This window comes from Pongo abelii, chromosome 1 (assembly GCF_028885655.2).
Source record: "Pongo abelii isolate AG06213 chromosome 1, NHGRI_mPonAbe1-v2.0_pri, whole genome shotgun sequence".
NCBI lineage: Eukaryota > Metazoa > Chordata > Mammalia > Primates > Hominidae > Pongo > Pongo abelii.
Window position 1 is genome coordinate 146,289,983 of NC_071985.2, and position 27,453 is coordinate 146,317,435.

The window sequence follows — 27,453 nt, forward strand, 5'->3', positions numbered from 1 at the left end:
GTCACGGCTTCCCTTGGCTAGGAAAGGGAAATCCCCTGACCCCTTGCCCTTCCTGGGTGAGGCAATGCCCCACCCTGCTTCGACTCACCCTCCGTGGGCTGCACCCACTGTCCAACCAGTCCCAATGAGATGAACCAGGTACCTCAGTTGGAAATGCAGAAATCACCACCTTCTGTGTTGATCACGCTGGGAGCTGCAGACTGGAGCTGTTGCTATTCGGCCATCTTGGAACAGAATAGGTCTCAGTCTTTTATTGTGCTTGTCTCCCTGGGCTGTGGCCTTCACAAATGCTTTTCTGCTTTTTTTTTTTTTTTTTTTTTTAACTTTTATTTTAGATTCAGGGATACATGTGCAGGTTTGTTATATAGGTAAATTGTGTGCCACAGGGGCTTGGTGTACAGATTATTTCATCGTCCAGGTAACAAACCGAGTTCCATAGTACCTGTTAGGTAGTTTTCTGATCCTCACCATTCTCCATCCCTCAAACCTTAAGTAGGCCCCAGTGTCTGTTGTTCCCTTCCTAGTGTCCAGTTTTTTCCCCCTCTTTGATCAGATACGAATGTTAGAGGGCTCTGGAGTTGAGTATCTTCCTCTGCCACAAGGAAGGCTAGGGGAGATTGGAGTTGGGTATTTCTCTTCCCCTAAGTTGGTTAGGCTCTTGTAAAACCTAAGTTAGGCTCTGGTAAAACAGTTTCCCTTGAGGACAGGCTTTTGCTAAGAACAGGACACTTTGGGCATATTTCAAAATGGTTACTTTTACCTCTCTGATGTTAAGAGTCTGAGGGGATTTTTCTTTAATCCTCACTCTTAAAACTTCATGGGGTTCTTGGAAGAAAAGTTCAGGGAAGTGTGGAGGTCTCTCTAAGGCCTCTGAGAGTTTTTAACTCTCAGCCTCATTCACACTTAGCCTCTGGCATGTCTTCGTTTACGGTTTGTGTTCCTACTGGTATTAGCTTCACTGATAGGTTTCTGCTCCTGGTAAGCTGTGATTCTGCATTTTTCTGTCTCTCCAATATTTTTGTAGCAGGTTGCAGTGTGACTTCAACTTTCTGATGAAACTACGAAGAATTCTTTATTTTTCAGTTCAGGTTTTTTTTCTTGTTGTGAGGATGGGAGTGACAACTTCAAAGCTCTGTATATATCAGACTAGTGCTATTGATTTTTAGTAAATTGATCTTGCGTCTGGGAATTTTTCATAATTCTCTCACTTAATTATTTTTTGATTTTATTGGATTTCCATCTCACCTGTAAATAATTACAATTTCGTATCTTTCTTTCGAATTATTGTCTCTTCTATTCTTTTTTTATTGCACAGGAATCGTCCCTCATTAACTTCTAAAGCTCTATAAATTATTCAGTATAGTGACCATGTATTAAGAATAAGTTAACTATCTCTTGTCTCTTTGAGGCTTTCATAATCAGTAATTTTTTTATTATTTATTGTCTCTTAAGTGATTTATTTTCCTAGAACTTTAGAATTCTCACCCTCTGATGTATAATTTTTCATCTCTACTTGAAGATTTTGTGCCCTTTTTATTTATTTTTAAAAGGTGAGGGTTTTACTTTAAGATCAAAATATCAGGTTAATAGTTTTCATAGGTTTCATTTTGACTGAAGAATGATGGTTGAATTACACTTTTCTGCATGTATTGAGATAATCATATAACTAAACAAAAACTGTTAATGTAGTAAATTACTTTAATTTTCTAATATTAAATCACATTTGGGTTCCTGAGATAGATTCAACTTGGTCATGATATATTATTACTTTTCATATATTTTTCTGGATTTGGTTTGCTAATGATTTATAATTTTTTTCTTGACTCTTCCAGATATATACAGCGTCTTCCTTTCAGATATTTAAAGAGATTAAATAATCTTCTTGTCTATAAACAAAGGATTTTCTACCAACATGTCCTCCTCTGTCTTTCTAAGAAAAATCACTCCATTGCTATATTAATAGCTCAATTTTCCTTTTATTAGTTTATAAATTCTATTAATAGTTAACTTTCTGAAACTTTATGTGTTGGTTCTGAACAATGTTATTAAGGGAGTTAGTTTTCATTATATGAAGTCCTCATAATACCATGTGCACATGATAGTTTGTGGGTTTTTCTTAATGTAATGAGGTCAAATTTGGATTTTTTTTGAGGTTATGAAAGTATTCATTATTTAAAAAATATTTATTGAATATCTTCTATGTGTCAATTATTATTCTAAATGCTGAAGATACAGCAATAGGAAAAAGAAAAATCCCTGTCTCAATCAAGTTTCCTGGTAATAGTCTTAGGACCTAATGATGGCATCACCATAGAAATAACTTTATTGTGATGTTCCACAATTCATACAGAAAATGATATTTGCTAGTCATTTCAGGCTTAGCGCTAAAATCACTTTTAATCAATGACAAAAAACAAATATACCACTTATAATCAATGATAAAAAAGCAAATTTGACTTCCTTACTACTACTGTTAGTCCTTTTTGATTACAGCTTATATAAACCCGAAATATTCATTTGTAATAAAAAATGTGATACAAATAAATCTATAAAAGTATTTGCTACTATGTATATATAAATATTTTTTAAATGGCTTGGATACATTTTGATGTTAGTACACCAAATGAATTTGTAGCACACTTTAAAAATGTTTCTTAAAATGCTTACAAGTACAATATATATCTTTTCATATTAAAAATTAATGAGTGGATTATTCAAAGATAGGAAATGATATACCATTTTGATTAACATTTAACAACTCAAGTAGTATTAATTAATCAAGTAATTAGGAAACTTACAACTTTTGTACATTCACTTTTATATTATAATGAGCTTTATAATAGACAATAAATATAGTAAATTCTAAATAAATGTTTACCAAGTATGTATAACATTGAATTTGAGTTCTAATATAATTTCTAGTTTAAAATATAGATAAAATTACAGCTAATCCAAAAATTGCCAAACTGATTGCAGAAATATTGGTACCCAGATTGGGAATGCTGGGTTCCTGTGGAGGAATAAAGTTAGTTGCTTGTGCAATGTTTGAAACCTCTGAGGTGACATTGGCTTCGTGGATGGCTTGAATTGCAATATAGAATGTCGTACCATTCTCTATTTTAGAAGGTTCTGGTTTAAATTCAAAATTTTCTACTAAGCCGGGCTCCTTAGGTATCAGACCAGAAGTATTTATTAAAGCAGCTTTATCAAAATCTTCTTGGAGGTCCAGGAAATGTTTACTTATTCTTATAATGTAGCTGTCAGCTGGAAAACAAATAGATACTTCAGGTATATTAAAATCACTAGGATGCCTTGCCACCACCACACTGCCTTACATTTAGCTATCAGAAATGCACACTAGGTTTTAGTTATGAAAATCCCATTAGTTTTTGTCTGGTTATTCCATCTTTATTGTAAGGACAAATGTGTGAACAGTTTTTCTTAAAACGTAGAGTTCTCTAATCCCGGGAAATTTTAATTCAAAATCATATGGTACTAAAAAGTCAGACTCTATTTTCCTTTTTAGGGAGAGAAATATAAGGAGCTGGATCTACTTTTTAATTTAGAACAAGGAACATAGTAGTATTCTAGTATAGCGAAGATATTCAGTACCCTATGTCTGTGTCATTTCTTATTAAGTTAAAATAGGAAGTAATAGGACAGGGGAGAAAGAGAGATGATAAATGGAGTGGGAAACAGGGATAAGGATAACCAGCAAAAGGAGGCAGAGAGACTGGAATGTGTACTAATTAAACATGTGCTAAGCAGAAAGACAAACATCGCAAGTTCTCACTTATTTGTAGGATCTAAAAATCAAAACAATTAAACTCACGGACATACAGAGTAGAAGAATGGTTCCTAGAGGCTGGGAAGGGTAGTGGGGGACTGGGCAGGAGAAGGTGGGGATGGTTAATGGGTACAAAAAAATAGTTAGAAAGAATGAATAAGACCTACTATTTGACAGCACAACAGAGTGACTATAGTCAATAGTAAAAAATAACTTAATTATACATTTAAAAATAACTAAAGGAGTGTAGTTGGGTTGTTTGTAACATAAAGGATAAATGCTTGAGGGGATGGATACCCTATTCTCCATGATGTGATTATTTCACATTGCATGCCTGGATCAAAATCTCATGTACCCTATAAATATATACACCTACTATGTACCCACAAAAATTAAAAATTTAAAAATATAAAAATAAAAAATAAAAGTAAATATGTTAAAGACCTAGACAAACCTTGAGTAGCACCCTAATTTTACTACTTGCTAGCTGTGTGATAAAAAGAAATTTATTTAAGCTTTCTTTTTTTTTTTCTTTTCTTTTCTTTTTTGAGACAGAGTCTTGCTCTGTCGCCAGGCTGGAGTGCAGTGGTGCCATCTCGGCTCACTGCAACCTCTGACTCCCTGGTTCAAGCAATTCTCCTGCCTCAGCCTCTTGAGTAGCTGGGATTACAGGCATGTGCCACCATGCCCAGTTAATTTTTGTATTTTTTTTTTTCAGTAGAGAAGGGGTTTCACCATGTTGGCCAGGATGGTCTCGATCTCCTGACCTTGTGACCCACCTACCTCAGCCTCCCAAAGTGCTGGGATTACAGGTGTGAGCCACCGCACCCCGACTTAAGCTTTCTTATCTCTAGTTTTTTATCTGTTAAAATAGAGATTCAGTTATTCAAATCATTCAACAAATATTTATTGAGTGCCTACTATTCTAGTGGTAAGAATTATAGATGATAAGCATGAAACGTGTTTACTACAATTTAATAAATGGTAAATTAATAAATGTTTGAAATATTGGCTGTTATTTTATCAAGAAAGGAAAAGAAGATGCCAACATAAATATTTCTTTCTACACTGCTTTTCGATATCTACCATTCATGTAAAAATATATTCTCACATTCTGAAATGTGATGAAAAATAAAACACCAGATTTTTTTTGGAGTAAGGACTTTATTTTTAACTTTTCCATGAAATATTGAAGGTATTTCAAGTGTGTGGTGAATAACTTTTAGTGTATTTTTAAAAAGAATTCAGATCCTCTGCTTACCATTTAGTTTCCTTTTAAATAGGCCTTATCAATCCGTTCTATCACTCTTCACAAAAACTTTGTGTTCCACTTATGTAGGTCTCTCTGTCTCTCTTCTCTCCACCTATCTATTCCTTATTTTAATTAGAATATTCCATTGTAAAATTTTGCTTTCTTGACCTTGATCATATAATTTTGTTCTTTCTCTCTCCAAAATGTACCTCCTTCTCCCTATGTGTGCAAGTTGTACTCATTCTTTAAGGTCCAACCAAGCCCAACTGCATGAAGTTCCGTCCAAGTATTTCATTCACCCTGATGACTCTCTTTCATGAACTTCTGTTTCATGGAATGGAGTTTTTCAGATAGTTTAGTAGAGGTTCAACTTTTCATTCTGATTAGATTTTATTATTTTTGAGGGTAAAGACTACGTTTTGTACTCTTTGTATCACTCAGCGTACCTGGCTCTGTGTTGACATGTATTTGATCTCCTTAATTACTTTGCCAACAGTACAGTTGTTAAGTTGACACACAAAATGATAAAATTAGAAAATCATAAAAAATTTGAACTATGTGTACTTGTTGTAATAATTTTAGATAATCTAATCTAATTTGTATATTTGACAGGTGTGGAAATTGTGTCCCAGGTAATTTAAGTGCTTCATTTGAGATTATATAGATGTTCATTTATTCTTTAAGATACTGCTACTATCTTACTTTTGGAATATCTACAGGTAACATTTAACAGGTACCACTACCTCTTCCTATTTTTCCTAAGGAAAGAGAAAGATTAGATGCCACCTATTTTAGGCATTTGTGGTTATACATTACTCCTACTTTTAGTTCTTATAATCAGCATGAGGGATATTTATTATGAACCCAATCTTGAACTGAAAGCTTGGTTTTTACTGAATTCACTATAGAACTAAATATTTGGTTAAGAAACTTCATTTGTGTCTTTTTCAGTGGCAATGGTATTTTTCACTTTTTTTGATTCTGCCATATGGTTAAGGGTCATAGCATGAGAAAATAAGGTATGTGAAAAGCTGTCATGATAAAATTTTCAACATTGAAATACAAAAGCTCTGTTTGTGCATATTCTATGTTTCCTCTGACTTTAGAATGATATTCTCCTTGTATAATAATGATAATAAGAAATGCAGCTTTTAAAATGCCATATAGTGAGTGAAAGATTAAGAAGCATCTTTTCTTTTGAGAATGTACAATGAGGGGTTTATTGTAACCCAGGACAAAGAGTACTGAACACTGGTGTTTTAGCCCTGGCAATCTCTGAGGTATTATGTATATCTACATTGCATATTGCTTTCATTTTCCCAATCTTAAAGGGAAAATAGCAAGACTGGTGTTATCCCATAAAAACCTACTAACCTATGTAATACTGGAATATGGTAGGCATTCAATAAATCCTGATTGAATTCAGTTAAATTTCAAGCAATGATAGAAGTAATTTAAACTTTTTGGAATGAGGGTCATTTATTATTAGGAACTTTGAATAAATGAGATCTTTTGACCTTGAACATTACTCAAACTCCATGAACAAATCTTTCAAACTAGTGAATTTCTGTGCACATGAACATCTCTCTCTGTGGACACCTTCACTTATCTTGGGTAACTACTCTCATTCTTCAATACTCAGTGATAGTCTTCTCTGGGAAGGCTTTACAATATACTCTGATTTTAACCTCTAACTAGGGGTTTGTGGCCCATCTATGGGTTGCCACATGATTCTCTGCTTATAAAAGCTTATGTCTTATTATACTTTATGTAATTATCTGTTTACTTGTGTGTCTTCTATACTTAATTGACTGTTGAGAGTATGGATCATTTCTTAGGACTCTAATAGTGTGAAAGCTCAACAGAAGGTTGATAAATGAAAGAAACTGTGCAAGTACAGAAATACTTAAAATTTGGGGAGAAAATGCAACAGAAAGCTGTTAACTGTCTTCTCAAAGTAATTTCTAAGCTGCTTCAATTTCTGACAGTTTGGCATAATAGAATCTGACATGACTGGGTTAGAATTGTAAGTTACTAAATATAGAAATAACTTGGTCCAATCAACTCTTAACAGCTTTAGTTTTCACATCTGAAAATAATTTAAAAATGGCCTATAGTAGACACTTCATAAATGTTATTTATAAATGGGACATTAGAAAATTCTTAGCAAATGAAAGCCAATGGGATTTCTTTTAGTATATTTTAAAACGTAATGTCCAACTTACCTCTTCCTTTATCGAGGACCTTGCCGGGGCAGTCCATGAAAGTTGAATATGATCTCCTTGAAACTTAGCCTCGAGGTCTACAATTTTACCAGGTGGGAACGTCTGAGAATGATTACCATTAGGAGGCACTCCTGATACAGTAAACGATCCTCCAGAGGTGAGTCTGCTGAAGTCGTGTGTTTGAGCTCCTGCCACATCATCTGTGACTTCAGGTTTGGATGGGTTCAGTATAATTTTTCCTACCAAGAAAAAATTTTGTAATATTTCATATTGCCACGTCTACTCTTTTATTTTTATTTTTTTTTGTTTTGTTTTGTTTTTTGAGATGGAGTCTCGCTGTGTCGCCCAGGCTGGCTGAAGTGCAGTGGCGTGATCTCGGCTCACTGCAACCTCCGCCTCCTGGGTTCAAGCGATTTTCCTGCCTCAGCCTCCCGAGTCGCTGGGACTACAGTCGCCCGCCACCACGCCCAGCTAAATTTTGAATTTTTAGTAGAGACGGGGTTTCGCCATGTAGACCAGGCTGGTCTGGAACTCCTGACCTCAGGTGATCCACCCTCATCGGCCTCCCAAAGTGCTGGGATTACAGGTGTGAGCCACCGCGCCCGGCCGCCATGCCTATTCATCTTGCAAGCTGATCTTGCAGCGGTAGAGGCTTAATATTGATTGATAGCAGACATTGAAAAAGTAACAGTTATTGAGAAAACGCTTGTTTATTCATACTTTAAAATTGATGAGGAAATATGCTATGTTAAAACTATCTTTTAACTTATCTGTCTCTACTACTTGACTGCAAATTCTTTGAGGAACAGGATTATGTTTCGTCTTTGTAGCTCTAGCACCTAGCACAGTGCTTGCAACATAGTAGATGCTCAGTAATTTTTTTTCAATGTAAATGAAATGAACTCAGAGGGATGTGAACAAAATATGTGGAAACATAGGTCTGTGCTAGGTCTACTAAAATCAATATGGTTTTGAAACATACAGATGATTACAAGGTTATATACTTGGGCTTTCTGTAGTACATTATATTTTCAATGTTTGCCGTATGCAATTTATCTAAACAAGTGACACATTTCTATTTTAGTGCTACTTACCATCTTCAGCATAACCCGGTACGTACAGAGCTTTATTCTGTTGTTGACTTAGCCTAGCTGTGTTTTTTCTTGCCTGGGTAAGCACTTTTAAACTGTATCTACCATTTCCATGGTAATCTGTAAAATACCTTGAGTAGATGCCATCATTCTTGACAGAATCAGCACCTTGATAATGAAATGTAAAAATCAGTCATACAATAAAGTAAAAATGACAGTCATATCTGTTTATGAACATTGATAGTGTTAGTAATTTGGGAGATAGTATGTAGCACAGCGTTTTAAGTACATGAATTCTAGAATCAGACTATTTTGGTTGAAAGCTTGGGCCACTTGCTAACTCTGTGTTTTTGGAAAAGTCTAATTCATGGAAGGGATTCAATTAATATTAGATGTTACTATTATTTCATAAAAAATACTTATCAAAATAAGAAAAAGCAACTGAAGAAAGCACATATGAAACACTGACATTAATGAAAATAGAGAAAAATTGTGCTCTTAAGTTCCATGGAAAAAGCAAAATTGTTCATAAAATTTAAAAATGGCATAAGTGCGATGTCTATGAGTTGTCAAGATAACTGAGAAAAAGTTTTTAAAACATTAGGATTAAATTTCATTTACTTAAAAATATGATTCATTAGCAAATACAGGAAATATTGACTTCTAGGTCATAGAACTGTAGGAGAATTTTAAGTTTAGTGGAAGTTGATGCAGATTCTTATTACCTGTGCCATTGTCCCAGAGCTCCAATGTTACTTGATGTCCCTCTTCATTTTCTATAATGGCTGTTACATTGATTCCCAGAACAGGCAGAAACCCTTGACTGACTCGTGCATAAACAATCACTGGGCTAGGGTAATGAGCTGTATTTTGACTCATGTGAGCAGTTGCAATTACTGGGAGTGTGGTAGGACTTCTTGGTCATTGTCACAGTTAGCAATTGAGATTTGGTATGATTATTTCGAAGGCTGTAAGTCCAAGTGCCTGTCTGAAACACTAAAAAAAAATCTGTCTGAGAGCTTTGGTAATATTTTCCTACTTTTTGTTTGGAATACAAAATTATTTACAAATTTAAGCAGAATAATAATCATGATTTTTAATATTGAATTTCACAAACTAGTAAATAGTATGAATATGAATCCCTAATTATTCCATTTGATTTCTTTATTACAGATGATCTGTCATCATTTTAATATTGGCAATGTATAAGACGTTATTTATGTTATTTTTATCTTTTAAAAATAGAAATTGATTAAGAAAGCTTAGAGAACATAAAATAATAGACCTACCTCTGCAGTACCTGGTATTCGAAGACGGGCAGACCGAACATTTAGTTTACCTTCTTGGAAATCTGAGGTAGTATATTTTTTTCCTTTTGGATCTTGAAGAATTATTGTTGGCTTTTGTATCGTCCATGTGACAACAAAGAAAGTATCATTTCCAACTGTACTATCCACAGGCACTGTACCATTTATCCATTTCTTTGCTGGGATATTCAAAGTTTTACTTTCCAACTGTTTGGTAAATAAAAACAACAAACACATGAAATCCATTTGTTATCATAGTTAATAAAATTTCTGAGTTTAGTCAGTTTAGAGTAATTTTGTTTGTTTTTAAGATTTCAATTAAAATAACTAAGAGTTATTTTAAAGAATTTTCCAAATAAAAAGGATACCTAATTCTAAAGAATAGAAGAATTCAGGAGAAAATGTGGCTTTAAGTGTTATGGAAAATCAAATTCAGTAAGGATGTTTTTCTTCTGCATATCTGAAATATTTTCAGGCAAAAGAATTATTAGAGAAATAGGAGTTAATAATTAGGATAATATAAATTTATTACAACTGTGAGAAAGAAAAGAATTTTTTTTACACTGACCTGAAGAGCCTGCTGAGAGATGCTGCCACTTCTAGATGAAATTCTGCTGAAAGCATCCACAAGGCCATTTATGTCTTTATGGGCTTAAAAACGATGTCCGCCTAAAATTGAATTTTAAGTAGAAAGTCATATTTGTTATTTTGCTCTCTTCAATACACTTTAAAATCTATTTTAAAATTTTGTTTTAAACTTAGAAAAGATGAACTTCCCAGCACTTTATGAACTTTCAGTATATCAGTGTCCCTTATGTAATCCTACAATAATAACTAAAACCTTGCTCAAAATAAGAAAGATAAGTAAGAATAAAAGAAACTTTAAAGAACAGGCCAAATTGTATTGTTTTTACATCAATCAGTCATCAAATGTAAGTGCCTGCCGCATTGGTAAAGCTGATCTAAGCACTAAATAATGTTATAAAAATGAAATTTAAGATAGTTCTGAACCAGCTGTTTATTTTCTAGTTGGGTCTAAGGTACACCAAAACAATTAGAGAATTACAGTCTACAATAAAGTAAAAATTAAGTGCAGGAAATAAATAATGTAGAAATTAATGAAGAGAGAGATTACTTAGGTGTAAGGAGTTAGGAAAGAATAGATTGCAGAGGGCAAGAATTAACACAAGTGACTGCCACAAATACAACAATCAATACATATTTATTGAACTGATAAATGGCAGAAAGATAAGCTGGAAGGTTATTGAAGTATCCCAGTCAGGGAATTGTAAGGGCTGGATTATAATGGCAGTGGTAGAAGGATTGTATAGAAAGGTGAAATACAGAAATGTTCCAAACGAAGATTTAGCAAGATTTGGTGAAGCAAGAATAGGGTAGTACGATGGAAGAGCTCTGAATTGATAATCAGGACTCTATGGCCTTTGGCAAATCATTTGCACTCTCTAGGTTTCCATTTCCTCATCTATAAAAGAGGATTGTCAAAATCTCTACTGTGTGATTGGATAGTATTTTGGAATTAAGCAATAATTTTTGACTTCCAGTTGAGTAACCATAGAGAAATAAGTTTCTGTTTAGTAGCATTGGCAGAAACTGGGTGAGGAATGAAGACAGCAAATGTTAAATAATGTTAGAAAAAAACTGGTGTATGAAGTGGAAGAAAGGGAAAAGAACTTAATCTGAAGGATGAAGAAGGGACAAAGATTAATTTTTAGGATACGAAAATTTTGAGCAGATTTATAGAGAAAGAACCCCTGGAATGGGAGAGACTAGAAATTTATTTTTTATTCAAACTATATGCCAAAGGTTTACGTGTCATATTTGACAGGGTCTCCAGTTCTTTGTCAGCAGACGGCCCCAGAGCAATGGTGTGGATGACTGCACCACTTTGTTTTACCTCCTCAAAGCATAAGCTTATTTGATAATCTTCCACATCTGTTAGTAATATGATTTCAGAACCGAAAGTACTCTGATTACTCTGGGAAATTGCCTGATAATGAAAAAGCCAGGTTATTAATTATGGAATTCATATATTTTTTTATATATATATATATATATTTTTTTTTTTTGAGATGGAGTTTTGTTCTTGTTGCCCATACTGGAGTGCAGTGACACAGTCTTGGCTCACTGCAACCTCCACCTCCCAGCTTCTAGTGATTCTCCTGCCTCAGCCTCCCAAGTAGCTGGGATTACAGGCGCCCACCACCATGCCTGGCTAATTTTTATATTTTAGTAGATATGGGGTTTCACCATGTTGGCCAGGCTGGTCTCGAACTCTTGACCTCAGGTGATCGATCTGTCTGCCTCTGCTTCCCAAAGTGCTGGGATTACAGGCGTGAGCCACCATGCCTGGCCCATATCTTAATATATTTAAAATAAGAATAAACCTGTTCTTCTTACTCAGGATTTCCTACCTTCTTAAACTAACACATTTCATCACAAATAGACACCATGAGGAAAGTTGAGATGTAGTATTAATCAATGGCCTAGATAAGGCTAGCAATCTCCATTTTGAGGCAAAGAGAGGTCAGTGAAGGAAGTAGTTTTCTGTTTTTGTGGCTTAAAACATGACAATAAATAGGCTTAAATGAAAGTTAGGTTGGAAGAAATTCAAAAGAGTACTGGAGGCAATTGGGTATAGTGCTCCAAAGGTGCTTCCAATTTTTTGAGTTCACAATTTTAATTACATTAAACTTCAATCTATGTTTGTTAGGTTTGGTGCTATATTGCGTAGGGAGCTACCCCTATCTTTATGATTATTTTTTCTTTCTTTTTTTTTTAGACAGCGTCTCTCTCTGTTGCCCAGGCTGGAGTATAGTGACATGATCATGGCTCATTGCAATCTCTGCCTCTAGAGCTCAAGCCATCCTCCCATCTCAGCCCCCTAAATAGCGGCGGCTACAGGCACGCACCACCATGCCTGGCTGATTTTATTTTTTGTAGGGGCAAGATTTCTCCATGTTGGCCAAGTTGGTCTCCTACTCCTGAGCTCAAGCGATCTGCTTGCCTCAGACTCCCAAAGTGCTGGGATTCAAGCATGACCCACCATACCTGGCTTATTTTTGTGACTTTTAATTTTTTTTAATTTTTAAAATTTTTAATTTATTTTTTATTTTTTATTTTTTTGAGACAGAGTTTTGCTTTGCTGCCCAGGCTGGAGTGCAATGGTGCGATCTCAGCTCACTGCAACCTCCGCCTCCTGGGTTCAAGCAATTCTCCTGCCTCAGCCTCCAGAGTAGCTGGGATTACAGGCTTGCACCACCATGCCCAGATAATTTTTGTTTTTTAGTAGAGATGGGGCTTCACCATGTTGGTCAGGCTGGTCTCCAACTCCTGACCTTAGGTGATCCACCTGCCTCGGCCTCCTAAAGTGCTGGGATTACAGGCGTGAACCACCGCATCCAGCCTCTTTGTGATTTTTAAATGTCAATTTAACTTGATAAACTGGGGCTTTCTTTATCCATCATATGGAAATGTTACTAATTTCCCTTTCCATAATCCCCTCATTGGCATTATTTTCTGATCCTTGAAACTCAGACTGTGGGAGTGTTAGAAAAATGGAGAGCTCCCCAATAAAATCATGATTGTGTGCACGCTGAAATTTTCCCCACTTACTTAACCACTCCCCAGTGCAACTTAGCACCTCAGGAGTATGTCATTGGAATAGCCATACTCAGAGAGGGTCTAGTTGTAAACAGTAGGAAAGGCTATTTTTTTCTTCCCATAAATGATTTACCTTGATTGGGTCATAATATTATTAATTGAGGGGCCCATGAACTCATGCCCTTTGTTCAAAGGTAATTGGAGAAAATTAAAAGCGATAGTAAATGGCAAATGATATTTTAAAAATATTTTTATTTTACCTGAAATGCTGCTTTGAGTCACCTGCAAATTGAAGTGCCACCATCAGCTTTTTTTTTTTTTTTTACACTTAACACTTTTATTTTTATTTTTTTTATGAGTTTAGCTTTTATTTAACAAATACATTGTTCTCTTTTAACTTGTGCCTTTTATCATCCATTGAAGCTTTAGAATAGCAGAATATTCATGCTGAAAACGTCTTGGCATTCTGGTTTATTGTCAGGTTTACAGATCTGGGACTGAAACCCCCACAAGGATAAATGGCTGCCTCAAGGCTGTCTTGTGAGTCCAGGGCATTATGTAACCAGCTTTCAGTACTATTGCTTTAAGGGTTGGGTCTTCCTTTTTTTCTCTTTTTAAAAAATCAGTGCCTCTGTTTATACACAATTATGTTTTTAATTTAAATATGCAGCTAACTGTAATAATTTTTATTTTATTTTATTTATTATTATTATTATTATTATTATTATTATACTTATAGGCTCTATGGTACATGTGCGCAACGTGCAGGTAAGTTACATGTGTATACATGTGCCATGCTGGTGCGCTGCACCCACCAACTCGTCATCTAGCATTAGGTATATCTCCCAATGCTATCCCTCCCCCCTCCCCCCACCCCACAACAGTCCCCGAAGTATGATGTTCCCCTTCCTGTGTCCATGTGTTCTCATTGTTCAATTCCCACCTATGAGTGAGAATATGCGGTGTTTGGTTATTTGTTCTTGCGATAGTTTACTGAGAATGATGATTTCCAATTTCATCCATGTCCCTACAAAGGACGTGAACTCATCATTTTTTATGGCTGCATAGTATTCCATGGTGTATATGTGCCACATTTTCTTAATCCAGTCTATCATTGTTGGACATTTGGGTTGGTTCCAAGTCTTTGCTATTGTGAATAATGCTGCAATAAACATACGTGTGCATGTGTCTTTATAGCAGCATGATTTATAGTCCTTTGGGTATATACCCAGTAATGGGATGGCTGGGTCAAATGGAATTTCTAGTTCTAGATCCCTGAGGAATTGCCACACTGACTTCCACAAGGGTTGAACTAGTTTACAGTCCCACCAACAGTGTAAAACTGTTCCTATTTCTCCACATCCTCTCCAGCACCTGTTGTTCCCTGACTTTTTAATGATTGCCATTCTAACTGGTGTGAGATGGTATCTCATTGTGCTTTTGACTTGCATTTCTCTGATGGCCAGTGATGGTGAGCATTTTTTCATGTGTTTTTTGGCTGCATAAATGTCTTCTTTTGAGAAGTGTCTGTTCATGTCCTTCGCCCACTTTTTGATGGGGTTGTTTGTTTTTTTTTTGTAAATTTGTTGGAGTTCATTGTAGATTCTGGATATTAGCCCTTTGTCAGATGAGTAGGTTGCGAAAATTTTCTCCCATTTTGTAGGTTGCCTGTTCACTCTGATGATAGTTTCCTTTGCTGTGCAGAAGCTCTTTAGTTTAATTAGATCCCATTTGTCAATTTTGGCTTTTGTTGCCATTGCTTTTGGTGTTTTAGACATGAAGTCGTTGCCCATGCCTATGTCCTGAATGGTATTGCCTAGGTTTTCTTCTAGGGTTTTTATGGTTTTAGGTCTAACATTTAAGTCTTTAATCCATCTTGGATTAATTTTTGTATAAGGTGTAAGGAAGGGATCCAGTTTCAGCTTTCTACATATGGCTAGCCAGTTTTCCCAGCACCATTTATTAGATAGGGAATCCTTTCCCCATTTCTTGTTTTTGTCAGGTTTGTCAAAGATCAGATAGTTGTAGATATGTGGCATTATTTCTGAGGGCTCTGTTCTGTTCCATTGATCTGTATCTCTGTTTTGGTACCAGTACCATGCTGTTTTGGTTACTATAGCCTTGTAGTATAGTTTGAAGTCAGGTAGTGTGATGCCTCCAGCTTTGTTCTTTTGGCTTAGGATTTACTTGGCGATGCGGGCTCTTTTTTGGTTCCATATGAACTTTAAAGTAGTTTTTTCCAATTCTGTGAAGAAAGTCATTGGTAACTTGATGGGGATGGCATTGCATCTGTAAATTACCTTGGGAAGGATGGCCATTTTCATGATATTGATTCTTCCTACCCATGAGCATGGAATGTTCTTCCATTTGTTTGTAGCCTCTTTTATTTCCTTGAGCAGTGGTTTGTAGTTCTCCTTGAAGGGGTCCTTCACATCCCTTGTAAGTTGGATTCCTAGGTATTTTATTCTCTTTGAAGCAATTGTGAATGGGAGTTCACTCATGATTTGGCTCTCTGTTTGTCTGTTATTGATGTATAAGAATGCTTGTGATTTTTGTACATTGATTTTGTATCCTGAGACTTTGCTGAAGTTGTTTATCAGCTTAAGGAGATTTTGGGCTGAGACAATGGGGTTTTCTAGATATACTATCATGTCATCTGCAAACAGGGACAATTTGACTTCCTCTTTTCCTAATTGAATACCCTTGATTTCCTTCTCCTGCCTAATTGCCCTGGCCAGAACTTCCAACACTATGTTGAATAGAAGTGGTGAGAGAGGGCATCCCTGTCTTGTGCCAGTTTTCAAAGGGAATGCTTCCAGTTTTTGCCCATTCAGTATGATATTGGCTGTGGGTTTGTCATAAATAGCTCTTATTATTTTGAGATACGACCCATCAATACCTAATTTATTGAGAGTTTTTAGCATGAAGGGTTGTTGAATTTTGTCAAAGGCCTTTTCTGCATCTATTGAGATAATCATGTGGTTTTTGACTTTGGTTCTGTTTATATGCTGGATTACATTTATTGATTTGCGTATATTGAACCAGCCTTGCATCCCAGGGATGAAGCCCACTTGATCATGGTGGATAAGCTTTTTGATGTGCTGCTGGAGTCTGTTTGCCAGTATTTTATTGAGGATTTTTGCATCAATGTTCATCAAGGATATTGGTCTAAAATTCTCTTTTTTGGTTGTGTCTCTGCCCGGCTTTGGTATCAGGATGATGCTGGCCTCATAAAATGAGTTAGGGAGGATTCCCTCTTTTTCTATTGATTGGAATAGTTTCAGAAAGAATGGTACCAGCTCCTCCTTGTACCTCTGGTAGAATTCGGCTGTGAACCCATCTGGTCCTGGACTTTTTTTGGCTGGTAAGCTATTGATTATTGCCACAATTTCAGCTCCTGTTATTGGTCTATTCAGAGATTCAACTTCTTCCTGGTTTAGTCTTGGGAGGGTGTATGTGTTGAGGAATTTATCCATTTCTTCTAGATTTTCTAGTTTATTTGCGTAGAGGTGTTTGTAATATTCTCTGATGGTAATTTGTATTTCTGTGGGATCGGTGGTGATATCCCCTTTATCATTTTTTATTGCATCTATTTGATTCTTCTCTCTTTTTTTCTTAATTAATCTTGCTAGCGGTCTATCAATTTTGTTGATCCTTTCAAAAAACCAGCTCCTGGATTCATTTATTTTTTGAACGGTTTTTTGTGTCTCTATTTCCTTCAGTTCTGCTCTGATTTTAGTTATTTCTTGCCTTCTGCTAGCTTTTGAATGTGTTTGCTCTTGCTTTTCTAGTTCTTTTAATTGTGATGTTAGGGTGTCAATTTTGGAACTTTGCTGCTTTGTCTTGTGGGCACTTAGTGCTATAAATTTCCCTCTACACACTGCTTTGAATGTGTCCCAGAGATTCTGGTATGTTGTGTCTTGGTTCTCGTTGGTTTCAACGAACATCTTTATTTCTGCTTTCATTTCGTTATGTACCCAGTAGTCATTCAGGAGCAGGTTGTTCAGTATCCACCTAGTTGAGCGGTTTTGAGTGAGATTCTTAATCCTGAGTTCTAGTTTGACTGCACTGTGATCTGAGAGATAGTTTGTTATAATTTCTGTTCTTTTACACTTATTGAGGAGAGCTTTACTTCCAAGTATATGGTCAATTTTGGAATAGGTGTGGTGTGGTGGTGAAGAGTTCTGTAGATGTCTGTTAGGTCTGCTTGGTGCAGAGCTGAGTTCAATTCCTGGGTATCCTTGTTGATTTTCTGTTTCGTTCATCTGTCTAATGTTGACAGTGGGGTGTTAAAGTCTCCCATTATTAATGTGTGGGAGTCTAAGTCTCTTTGTAGGTCACTCAGGACTTGCTTTATGAATCTGGGTGCTCCTGTATTGGGTGCATATATATTTAGGATAGTTAGCTCTTCTTGTTGAATTAATCCCTTTACCATTATGTAATGGCCTTCTTTGTCTCTTTTGATCTTTGTTGGTTTAAAGTCTGTTTTATCAGAGACTAGGATTGCAACCCCTGCCTTTTTTTGTTTTCCATTTGCTTGGTAGATCTTCCTCCATCCTTTTATTTTGAGCTTATGTGTGTCTCTGCACGTGAGATGGGTTTCCTGAATACAGCACAGTGATGGGTCTTGAGTCTTTATCCAATTTGCCAGTCTGTGTCTTTTAATTGGAGCATTTAGTCCATTTACATTTAAAGTTAATATTGTTATGTGTGAATCTGATCCTGTCATTATGATGTTAGCTGGTTATTTTGCTCATTAGTTGATGCAGTCTCTTCCCAGTCTCGATGGTCTTCACATTTCGGTATGATTTTGCAGTGGCTGGTACCCGTTGTGCCTTTCCATGTTTAGTGCTTCCTTCAGGAGCTCTTTTAGGGCAGGCCTGGTGGTGACAAAATCTCTCAGCATTTGCTTGTCTGTAAAGTATTTTATTTCTCCTTCACTTATGAAGCTTAGTTTGGCAGGATATGAAATTCTGGGTTGAAAATTCTTTTCTTTAAGAATGTTGAATATTGGCCCCCACTCTCTTCTGGCTTGTAGGGTTTCTGCCGAGAGATCCACTGTTAGTCTGATGGGCTTCCCTTTGATGGTAACCCGACCTTTCTCTCTGGCTGCCCTTAACATTTTTTCCTTCATTTCAACTTTGGTGAATCTGACAATTATGTGTCTTGGAGTTGCTCTTCTCGAGGAGTATCTTTGTGGCGTTCTCTGTATTTCCTGAATCTGAATGTTGGCCTGCCTTGCTAGATTGGGGAAGTTCTCCTGGATAATATCCTGCAGAGTGTTTTCCAACTTGTTTCCATTCTCCCTGTCACTTTCAGGTACACCAATCAGACGTAGAATTGGTCTTTTCACATAGTCCCACATTTCTTGGAGGCTTTGCTCGTTTCTTTTTATTCTTTTTTCTCTAAACTTCCCTTCTCGCTTCATTTCATTCATTTCATCTTCCAGGGCTGATACCCTTTCTTCCATTTGATCGCATTGGCTCCTGAGGCTTCTGCATTCTTCACGTAGTTCTCGAGCCTTGGTTTTCAGCTCCATCAGCTCCTTTAAGCACTTCTCTGTATTGGTTATTCTAGTTATACATTCTTCTAAATTTTTTTCAAAGTTTTCAACTTCTTTGCCTTTGGTTTGAATATCCTCCCATAGCTCAGAGTAATTTGATCGTCTGAAGCCTTCTTCTCTCAGCTCGTCAAAGTCATTCTCCGTCCAGCTTTGTTCCGTTGCTGGTGAGGAACTGCGTTCCTTTGGAGGAGGAGAGGTACTCTGCTTTTTAGAGTTTCCAGTTTTTCTGCTCTGTTTTTTCCCCATCTTTGTGGTTTTATCTACTTTTGGTCTTTGATGATGGTGATGTACAGATGGGTTTTTGGTGTGGATGTCCTTTCTGTTAGTTTTCCTTCTAACAGACAGGACCCTCAGCTGCAGGTCTGTTGGAGTACCTGGCCGGCCGTGTGAGGTGTCAGTCTGCCCCTGCTGAGGGGGTGCCTCCCAGTTAGGCTGCTCGGGGGTCAGGGGTCAGGGACCCACTTGAGGAGGCAGTCAGCCCTTTCTCAGATCTCCAGTTGCGTGCTGGGAGAACCACTGCTCTCCTCAAAGCTGTCAGACAGGGACATTTAAGTCTGCAGAGGTTACTGCTGTCTTTTTGTTTGTCTGTGCCCTGCCCCCAGAGGTGGAGCCTACAGGGGCAGGCAGGCCTCCTTGAGCTGTGGTGGGCTCCACCCAGTTCAAGCTTCCGGCTGCTTTGTTTACCTAAGCGAGCCCGGGCAATGGCGGGCGCCCCTCCCCCAGCCTCGCTGCCGACTTGCTGTTTGATCTCAGACTGCTGTGCTAGCAATCAGCGAGACTCCGTGGGCGTAGGACCCTCTGAGCCAGGTGCGGGCTATACTCTCCTGGGGCACTGTTTCCTAAGCCCTTCGGAAAAGCACAGTATTCGGATGGGAGTGGCCCGATTTTCCAGGTGCCGTCTGTCACCCCTGGAAAGGGAACTCCCTGACCCCTTGCGCTTCCCGAGTGAGGCAATGCCTCGCCCCTGCTTCGGCTGGCGCACGGTGCACTCACCCACTGACCTGCGCCCACTGTCTGGCACTCCCTAGTGAGATGAACACGGTACCTCAGATGGAAATGCAGAAGTCACCCGTCTTCTGCGTCGCTCGCGCTGGGAGCTGTAGACTGGAGCTGTTCCTATTCGGCCATCTTGGCTCCTCCCACCCACCATCAGCTTCTTGAGGCAGGTTTGCAGCAATCTTTTGGTAAGTGTTATCATCAATTATTTTTACGAGATTACTTTGGATTTTAGCAAAACTGTCAAATATGACCATCCCAACCAAGGATCCCTTTTCAATAATTTGAATCAAGTACAATTCTGCTGCTTGATTCATTCGAAAGAGACGGTCTTCCTGTAAGAAAAAGATTTGTGAATAACTCACAAGACTCTCGAAATCTTGATGGATTAATGAGCGGCAAACCATTTATGCACCATAGATCATGATAATAATTGATTGGTTGTATTTTAAAATTTAGCTTCTTCACTTTATTTAAAAAATTTAAAGAAAATCTTAAAAATTCAGTTATACTTGAAAAAGCCTTAAAAATCTATACCTTTTTATTTAATTGTATATTGAGGAATTTCTCCTAAAGAAATAATTTTATAAATGCATACAAAGATGCTCATTTTAAAAATAACAAGTGAAAATCTCCCGACTGTCCAACGACAGGAGATTGCTTGACTAAATTATAGTATAGGCATGTTATACAACCATTAAAAATTATGTCATGGAATCATTTTTTCATGGGGAATATTAAAGATATATTAAGTAAAAACATCAGATTATAAAACATTATATAAATATAATCATATTTTTGAGGAGGGAAAACAAATACATTAGCAAAGAAAAGACTAAAGTATCATATTTTCAATGACAGAATTATGGATGATTTTCATTTTCTTGCTCGGCTATAATTTTTCTAGTTAGAACTAAAAGTTAAGGAATAAAAATGATTCATATTCCAATAACCTTAATATGACAACTTTTTTTTTTTTTGAGATGGAGTCTCTCTCTGTTGCCCAGGCTGGAGTGCAGTGGTGCAATCCTGGCTCACTGCAACCTCCACCTCCTGGGTTCAAGCAATTCTCCTGCCTCAGCCTACCAAGTAGCTGAGATTACAGATGTGCATCACCACTCCCAGCTAATTTTTGTATTTTTAGTAGTGACAGGGTTTCACCATGTTGGCCAGGCTGGTCTTGAACTCCTGACCTCAGGTGATCCACCAGCCTTGGCCTTCCAAAGTGTTGAGATTACAGGCATGAGCCACCGCACCCAGCCTACAACATTTTTCTGTTGGCATATTGTCTTCTAGTACTTATCTATATAAGATTATGTGCTAAAATTTATTAGAACATAAATACATATGTATGTTTGTTACTAGAACTAAACCTAAGATTATATTTCCATCAGCTTAAATACTTAATACTTATATTTCTAGTAGCTTAAATACTTAAATAATTTAAGACAGTTAACCAAAAACTATCTTACTGCATTCATGCTTCCAGATTTATCAAGTACCAAACAGACTACACACTGTTTGGACTTGAGCAATGAAAATGTAGGACGAGGTAAATTTATTTCTGTCATGGGAGATAAATGCTGAAAATCTTCAGAGCTCATGATTACATCCCATGTGCTTCTATGATTGCACATTTTGTTCTGTAGGTTTGGACCTTCTTTATTGTGTGTTTTTTCAGTACAAAATTCAGTCACCTGGAAAAAAATCAATTAGAAGACAAGATTACAATAACTTGTGAGGCATCAAATATGTAGTTATCTGTCATACACAGCATCCACAGATTTTATCTCCTGATAGTTAAAAACTACTTTATAATCTAACATTCTGACATCCATTTGCATATCAGAATGGAATGGAAGCAAGGTAAAGCTATCAGTATGTACTGGTAAAGATTTTTGGTGATTCTTTTGGTTATAGATATTTACATCAGTGGGGGATTGTGGCAGCTGGCACGACTGCTTATGTTAACTTTTTACTTTCCCTTCTAAACTTTGGGGGAGCTCAAGCCTTGAATTAAGTTTGAGGAAAAAGGGGCAGGGCTTGTGGTAATTTCTAGCTACCTCCTAAAAATGGTATAGAGAAAATGGCCTTCTTTAATTGTCTAGGTATGTTCCATATCTTCATAGTTGATCAAAAACTTGAGGACAGCTATTCTACAACCTGGATTGCTATTGGCTCTGGCAAATTTTGACATAAAGTAATACTCCTGAAAAAGGAATGAAAGTATAGGGAGAAAATGAGGAAATGTAATTATTTGTCTGTTAGAGGCAAGTGGTAAATTGTATCCAGTAATTCTGCCAATGAATATTTCGTTACTATAGAATCTGTGAAAATTTTTTAAATATTGAAAACGTAGTAACTTGGAAAAATGTTCTCATAAACTAGGGTGGTCTCCAAGAAGCAATTCATCTTGCTACTGCAAGATGAGCCTCAGCTTACAAGAAACATTTTTAGTACTGTCATTTATTTTAATGCCCTCCCAATGTAAAATATCCAGACGTAAGCTCAGAATTAGAATAACTAAATTATTACATTTGAGTACCTTTTATCTAAGTTTTATGAGTTTGCTTTGTTTCTGATATGGCTGATACATTTCCCAAATGGGGTTATATTGGATGGGAGAAAAATGTAGTTTGCAATCAAAGCAGTGATTCATAACCAAGTCTTGATGGTATAAAATGCCTATCAAACCTGGTTCCTCTTTCCCCTACCACTGCCACTGCCTTTATTTGGGCCTCTTACCTACCTGTTGCTATGGCCTTCCAACTGGTCTCCCTTGCCTCCACTATCAACTCACTCTATCTCATCCTTCACAATTAGTAGGATTACTTTCCTGAAATAATTAAACTTATCACATCACCAGTCTAAAACTGAGAGGATAAAACTCAAACACCTTAGCTCTGTATGTCCCCATTTTTTGTTTCAACCTCATTTCCTGCCTCTTACTCACCATGTATTATTTGCTTCTACCGTACTGGATTTCTTTATATCCTTAGAATATGCCAGAAACTTTCATTAGGGTCTTTGCTAACCCAAATGGTAATTTTGTGCAAATCAGAAAAAAACACCACTTTCTCAAGTTCTTTTACTGTTATCTGCCAGAAAATTGTTCTAATAAATGTTAAAATCTTGAATGGACCATGACGCAAATAATTTAGGCAATGCTGAACTTCCAGAATCATGCACAGCATCCCTGCCTTACTCTACTCTTTGCTTTTGTAAATCTGTTTCTTTGTATAGAATACTCTTCCCCTTCTCACTTTGGCAAATACATATTCACTTTTCTCAAATCCCAGCTCAAAACTCACTGTTCAGAAACTGTTTTCTGACTTCCAGTTGGCAATGGTTACTGCTTCATAACACTTGGGTCATATCTCTGTATGTCTTCCCACTTAATAATATATACTTATTTTATCATACCTCTTTCTCCATAAGCTGAGTTCCTCAAGAACAGTCATGTTTAATTATATGTGTGTTCCCAGCTCTTAATGCAGTAAATACTAGGCATGAAGAATAATAAATAATAAGGAAACAAAATAATGGAGTTGACTATTCAGCATATTAGATCATATCTTTCCTAGCTCTGAATTCATGCCCTCAGTACAGGTACTATGCAATATATTTATGTTATGATAATTAGAAGTTAGTGTTATTCTGGAAATGTAACCATTTTATCTCTGGGCCATGTCTTATATAATCAGTTGCCCTCCATATTTCAGCTCCATAATCTTCTTCATTATTATTTGTGTCCCAGGTAGGCAGCGTGAGTTATCTCCTGATGGTCAAATGCTTTTGGAATTTATGGTATGGATCAGGCAGTACATACAGTATTCTAGTTATCCTCTTGTGTCACGTGATTTGATATCTATTTGTACGCATAACTCTTTGGCTACCCTTTGTTGCTCCAGATTTAGCAGATTAAAGGGAACATTCCTGACTCATGTGTCAAATGTAGTCAAGCTTTTTATCATTAACGCCCAAGGGTCCAAAGGAATTTTAAATTTTATCATAGATACTAGGCCTTTACAAACCTCGGTCTACAGAAGTATTTTGATATTGGTATATGAAAATACCAATCACTACCAACAAATACTTCTATAGCAGAGGTTTGTAAAGGTATATGTCATATACTTTGAAAATTTGGTATGTGAAAATTTGCTTCTTTGAAGTAAGTTAGTCCCACTATTTAGAGGTAGTGTACTTTGTTTTGATTTGTTGTTTTTGGTAACTTTCATATATTTCATATTTTAAAATATTTTTATATGTTTAGAAATGTTAATTAGGTAAATACAATATGTTTGTATTAATTAAGATTAGACTTATACATGGGAAGAAACAACTGGTTATTTTTCAAATATTTAATAAATTTTAAAAATTAAAAATTTTAAGTTTATATTGCATTCAACTTGTGCTAAACACTATGCTAATGCTTTATATTAGCTCTTGTAAACCCAACACGAATGACTATGTGAAGTAGGTATTATAATTCCCATATAAAAGATAAGAGAACACGGAGGCAGCCAAGATGGCTGAATAGGAACAGCGCCGGTCTACAGTTCCCAGCGTGAGCGATGCAGAAGACGGGTGATTTCTGCATTTCCATCTGAGGTACCGGGTTCATCTCACTAGGGAGTGCCAGACAGTGGGCGCAGGACAGTGGGTGCAACGCACTGTGCATGAGCCAAAGCAGGGCGAGGCATTGCCTCGCTCGGGAAGCACAAGGGGTCAGGGAGTTCCCTTTCCTAGTCAAAGAAAAAGGTGACAGACGGCACCTGGAAAATTGGGTAATTCCCACCCTAATACTGCGCTTTTCCGACGGGCTTAAAAAATGGCACACCAGGAGATCATATCCCGCACCTGGCTCAGAGGGTCCTATGCCCACGGAGTCTCGCTGATTGCCAGCACAGCAGTCTGAGATCAAACTGCAAGGCGGCAGCGAGGCTGGGGGAGGGGCACCTGCCATTGCCCAGTCTTGCTTAGGTAAACAAAGCAGCGAGGAAGCTCGAACTGGGTGGAGCCCACCACAGCTCAAGGAGGCCAGCCTGCCTCTGTAGGCTCCACCTCTGGGGGCAGGGCACAGACAAACAAAAAGACAGCAGTAACCTCTGCAGACTTAAATGTCCCTGTCTGACAGCTTTGAAGAGAGCAGTGGTTCTCCCAGCACGCAGCTGGAGATCTGAGAACGGGCAGACTGCCGCCTCAAGTGGGTCTCTGACCCCTGACCCCCAAGCAGCTTAACTGGGAGGCACCCCCCAGTAGGGGTAGACTGACACCTCACATGGCTGGGTACCCCTCTGAGATGAAACTTCCAGAGGAACGATCAGGCAGCAACGTTTGCTGTTCACCAATATTCACTGTTCTGCAACCTCTGCTGCTGATACCCAGGCAAACAGAGTCTGGAGTGGACCTCTAGCAAACTCCAACAGACCTGCAGCTGAGGGTCCTGTCTGTTAGAAGGAAAACTAACAGAAAGGACATCCACACCAAAAACCCATCTGTACATCACCATCATCAAAGACCAAAAGTAGATGAAACCACAAAGATGGGGAAAAAACAGAGCAGAAAAACTGGAAACTCTAAAAAGCAGAGCACCTCTCCTCCTCCAAAGGAACGCAGTTCCTCACCAGCAACGGAACAAAGCTGGATGGAGAATGACTTTGATGAGTTGAGAGAAGAAGGCTTCAGACGATCAAACTACTCCAAGCTACAGGAGGAAATTCAAACCAAAGGCAAAGAAGTTGAAAACTTTGAAAAAAATTTAGAAGAATGTATAACTAGAATAACCAATACAGAGAAATGCTTAAAAGAGCTGATGGAGCTGAAAGCCAAGGCTTGAGAACTATGTGAAGAATGCAGAAGCCTCAGGAGCCGATGCGATCAACTGGAAGAAAGGGTATCAGTGATGGAAGATGAAATGAATGAAATGAAGTGAGAAGGGAAGTTTAGAGAAAAAAGAATAAAAAGAAATGAACAAAGCCTCCAAGAAATATGGGACTATGTGAAAAGACCAAATCTACATCTGATTGGTGTACCTGAAAGTGATGGGGAGAATGGAACCAAGTTGGAAAACACTCTGCAGGATATTATCCAGGAGAACGTCCCCAATCTAGCAAGGCAGGCCAACATTCAGATGCAGGAAATACAGAGAATGCCACATAGATACTCCTCAAGAAGAGCAACTCCAAGACACATAATTTTCAGATTCACCAAAGTTGAAATGAAGGAAAAAATGTTAAGAGCAGCCAGACAGGAAGGTCGGGTTACCCACAAAGGGAAGCCCATCAGACTAACAGCAGATCTCTTGGCAGAAACGCTACAACACAGAAGAAAGTGGGGGCCAATATTCAACATTCATAAAGAAAAGAATTTTCAACCCAGAATTTCATATCCAGCCAAACTAAGTTTCATAAGTGAAGGAGAAATAAAATACTTTACAGACAAGCAAATGCTGAGAAATTTTGTCACCACCAGGCCTTCCCTAAAAGAGCTCCTGAAGGAAGGACTAAACATGGAAAGGAACAACCGGTACCAGCCCCTGTAAAATCATGCCAAGTTGTAAGGACCATCAAGGCTAGGAAGAAACTGCATCAACTAACGAGCAAAATAACCAGCTAACATCATAATGACAGGATCAAATTCACACATAACAATGTTAACTTTAAATGTAAATGGACTAAATACTCCAATTAAAAGACACAGACTGGCAAATTGGATAAAGACTCAAGACCCATCAGTGTGCTGTATTCAGGAAACCCATCTCACGTGCAGAGACACAAATAGGCTCAAAATAAAAGGATGGAGGAAGATCTACCAAGGAAATGGAAAACAAAAAAAGGCAGGGATTGCAATCATAGTCTCTGATAAAACAGACTTTAAACCAACAAAGATCAAAAGAGACAAAGAAGGCCATTACATAATGGTAAAGGGATCAATTTAACAAGAAGAGCTAACTATCCTAAATATATATGCACCCAATACAGGAGCACCTGGATTCATAAAGCAAGTCCTAAGTGACCTAGAAAGAGACTTAGACTCCCACACAATAATAATGGGAGACTTTAACACCCCACTGTCAACATTAGACAGCTCAACGAGACAGAAAGTTAACAAGGATACCCAGGAATTGAACTCAGCTCTGCACCAAGCAGACCTAATAGACATCTACAGAACTCTCCACCCCAAATCAACAGAATATACATTTTTTTCAGCACCACACCACACCTATTCCAAAATTGAACACATACTTGGAAGTAAAGCTCTCCTCAGCAACTGTCAAAGAACAGAAATTATAACAAACTGTCTCTCAGACCACATTGCAATCAAACTGGAACTCAGGATTAAGAAACTCACTCAAAACCACTCAACTACATGGAAACTGAGCAACCTGCTCATGAATGACTACTGGGTACATAATGAAATGAAGGCAGAAATAAAGATGTTCTTGAAACCAATGGGAACAAAGACACAACATACCAGAACTCTGGGACACATTGAAAGCAGTGTGTAGAGGGAAATTTATAGCACTAAATGCCCACAAGAGAAAGCAGGAAAGATCCAAAACTGACACCCGAACATCACAATTAAAAGAACTAGAAAAGCAAGAGCAAA

General features: G+C 37.4%; 1 protein-coding gene across 1 annotated transcript in view; it reads right to left on the bottom strand.

The window, feature by feature from the left end:
* Positions 1-339: 339 nt before the first annotated feature.
* LOC100449920 (calcium-activated chloride channel regulator 1-like) overlaps positions 340-27,453 on the bottom strand; it is a 35,598-nt gene continuing 8,484 nt past the window's right edge. Inside the window, 12 exon segments of the mRNA XM_063711332.1 lie at positions 340-3,264; positions 7,265-7,294; positions 7,297-7,503; positions 8,359-8,523; positions 9,081-9,274; positions 9,276-9,343; positions 9,645-9,869; positions 10,231-10,331; positions 11,493-11,670; positions 13,544-13,590; positions 19,994-20,177; positions 21,315-21,539. Of these exon segments, the coding sequence (XP_063567402.1) occupies positions 2,924-3,264; positions 7,265-7,294; positions 7,297-7,503; positions 8,359-8,523; positions 9,081-9,274; positions 9,276-9,343; positions 9,645-9,869; positions 10,231-10,331; positions 11,493-11,670; positions 13,544-13,590; positions 19,994-20,177; positions 21,315-21,539 (1,965 nt within the window). The 3' untranslated portion in view covers positions 340-2,923.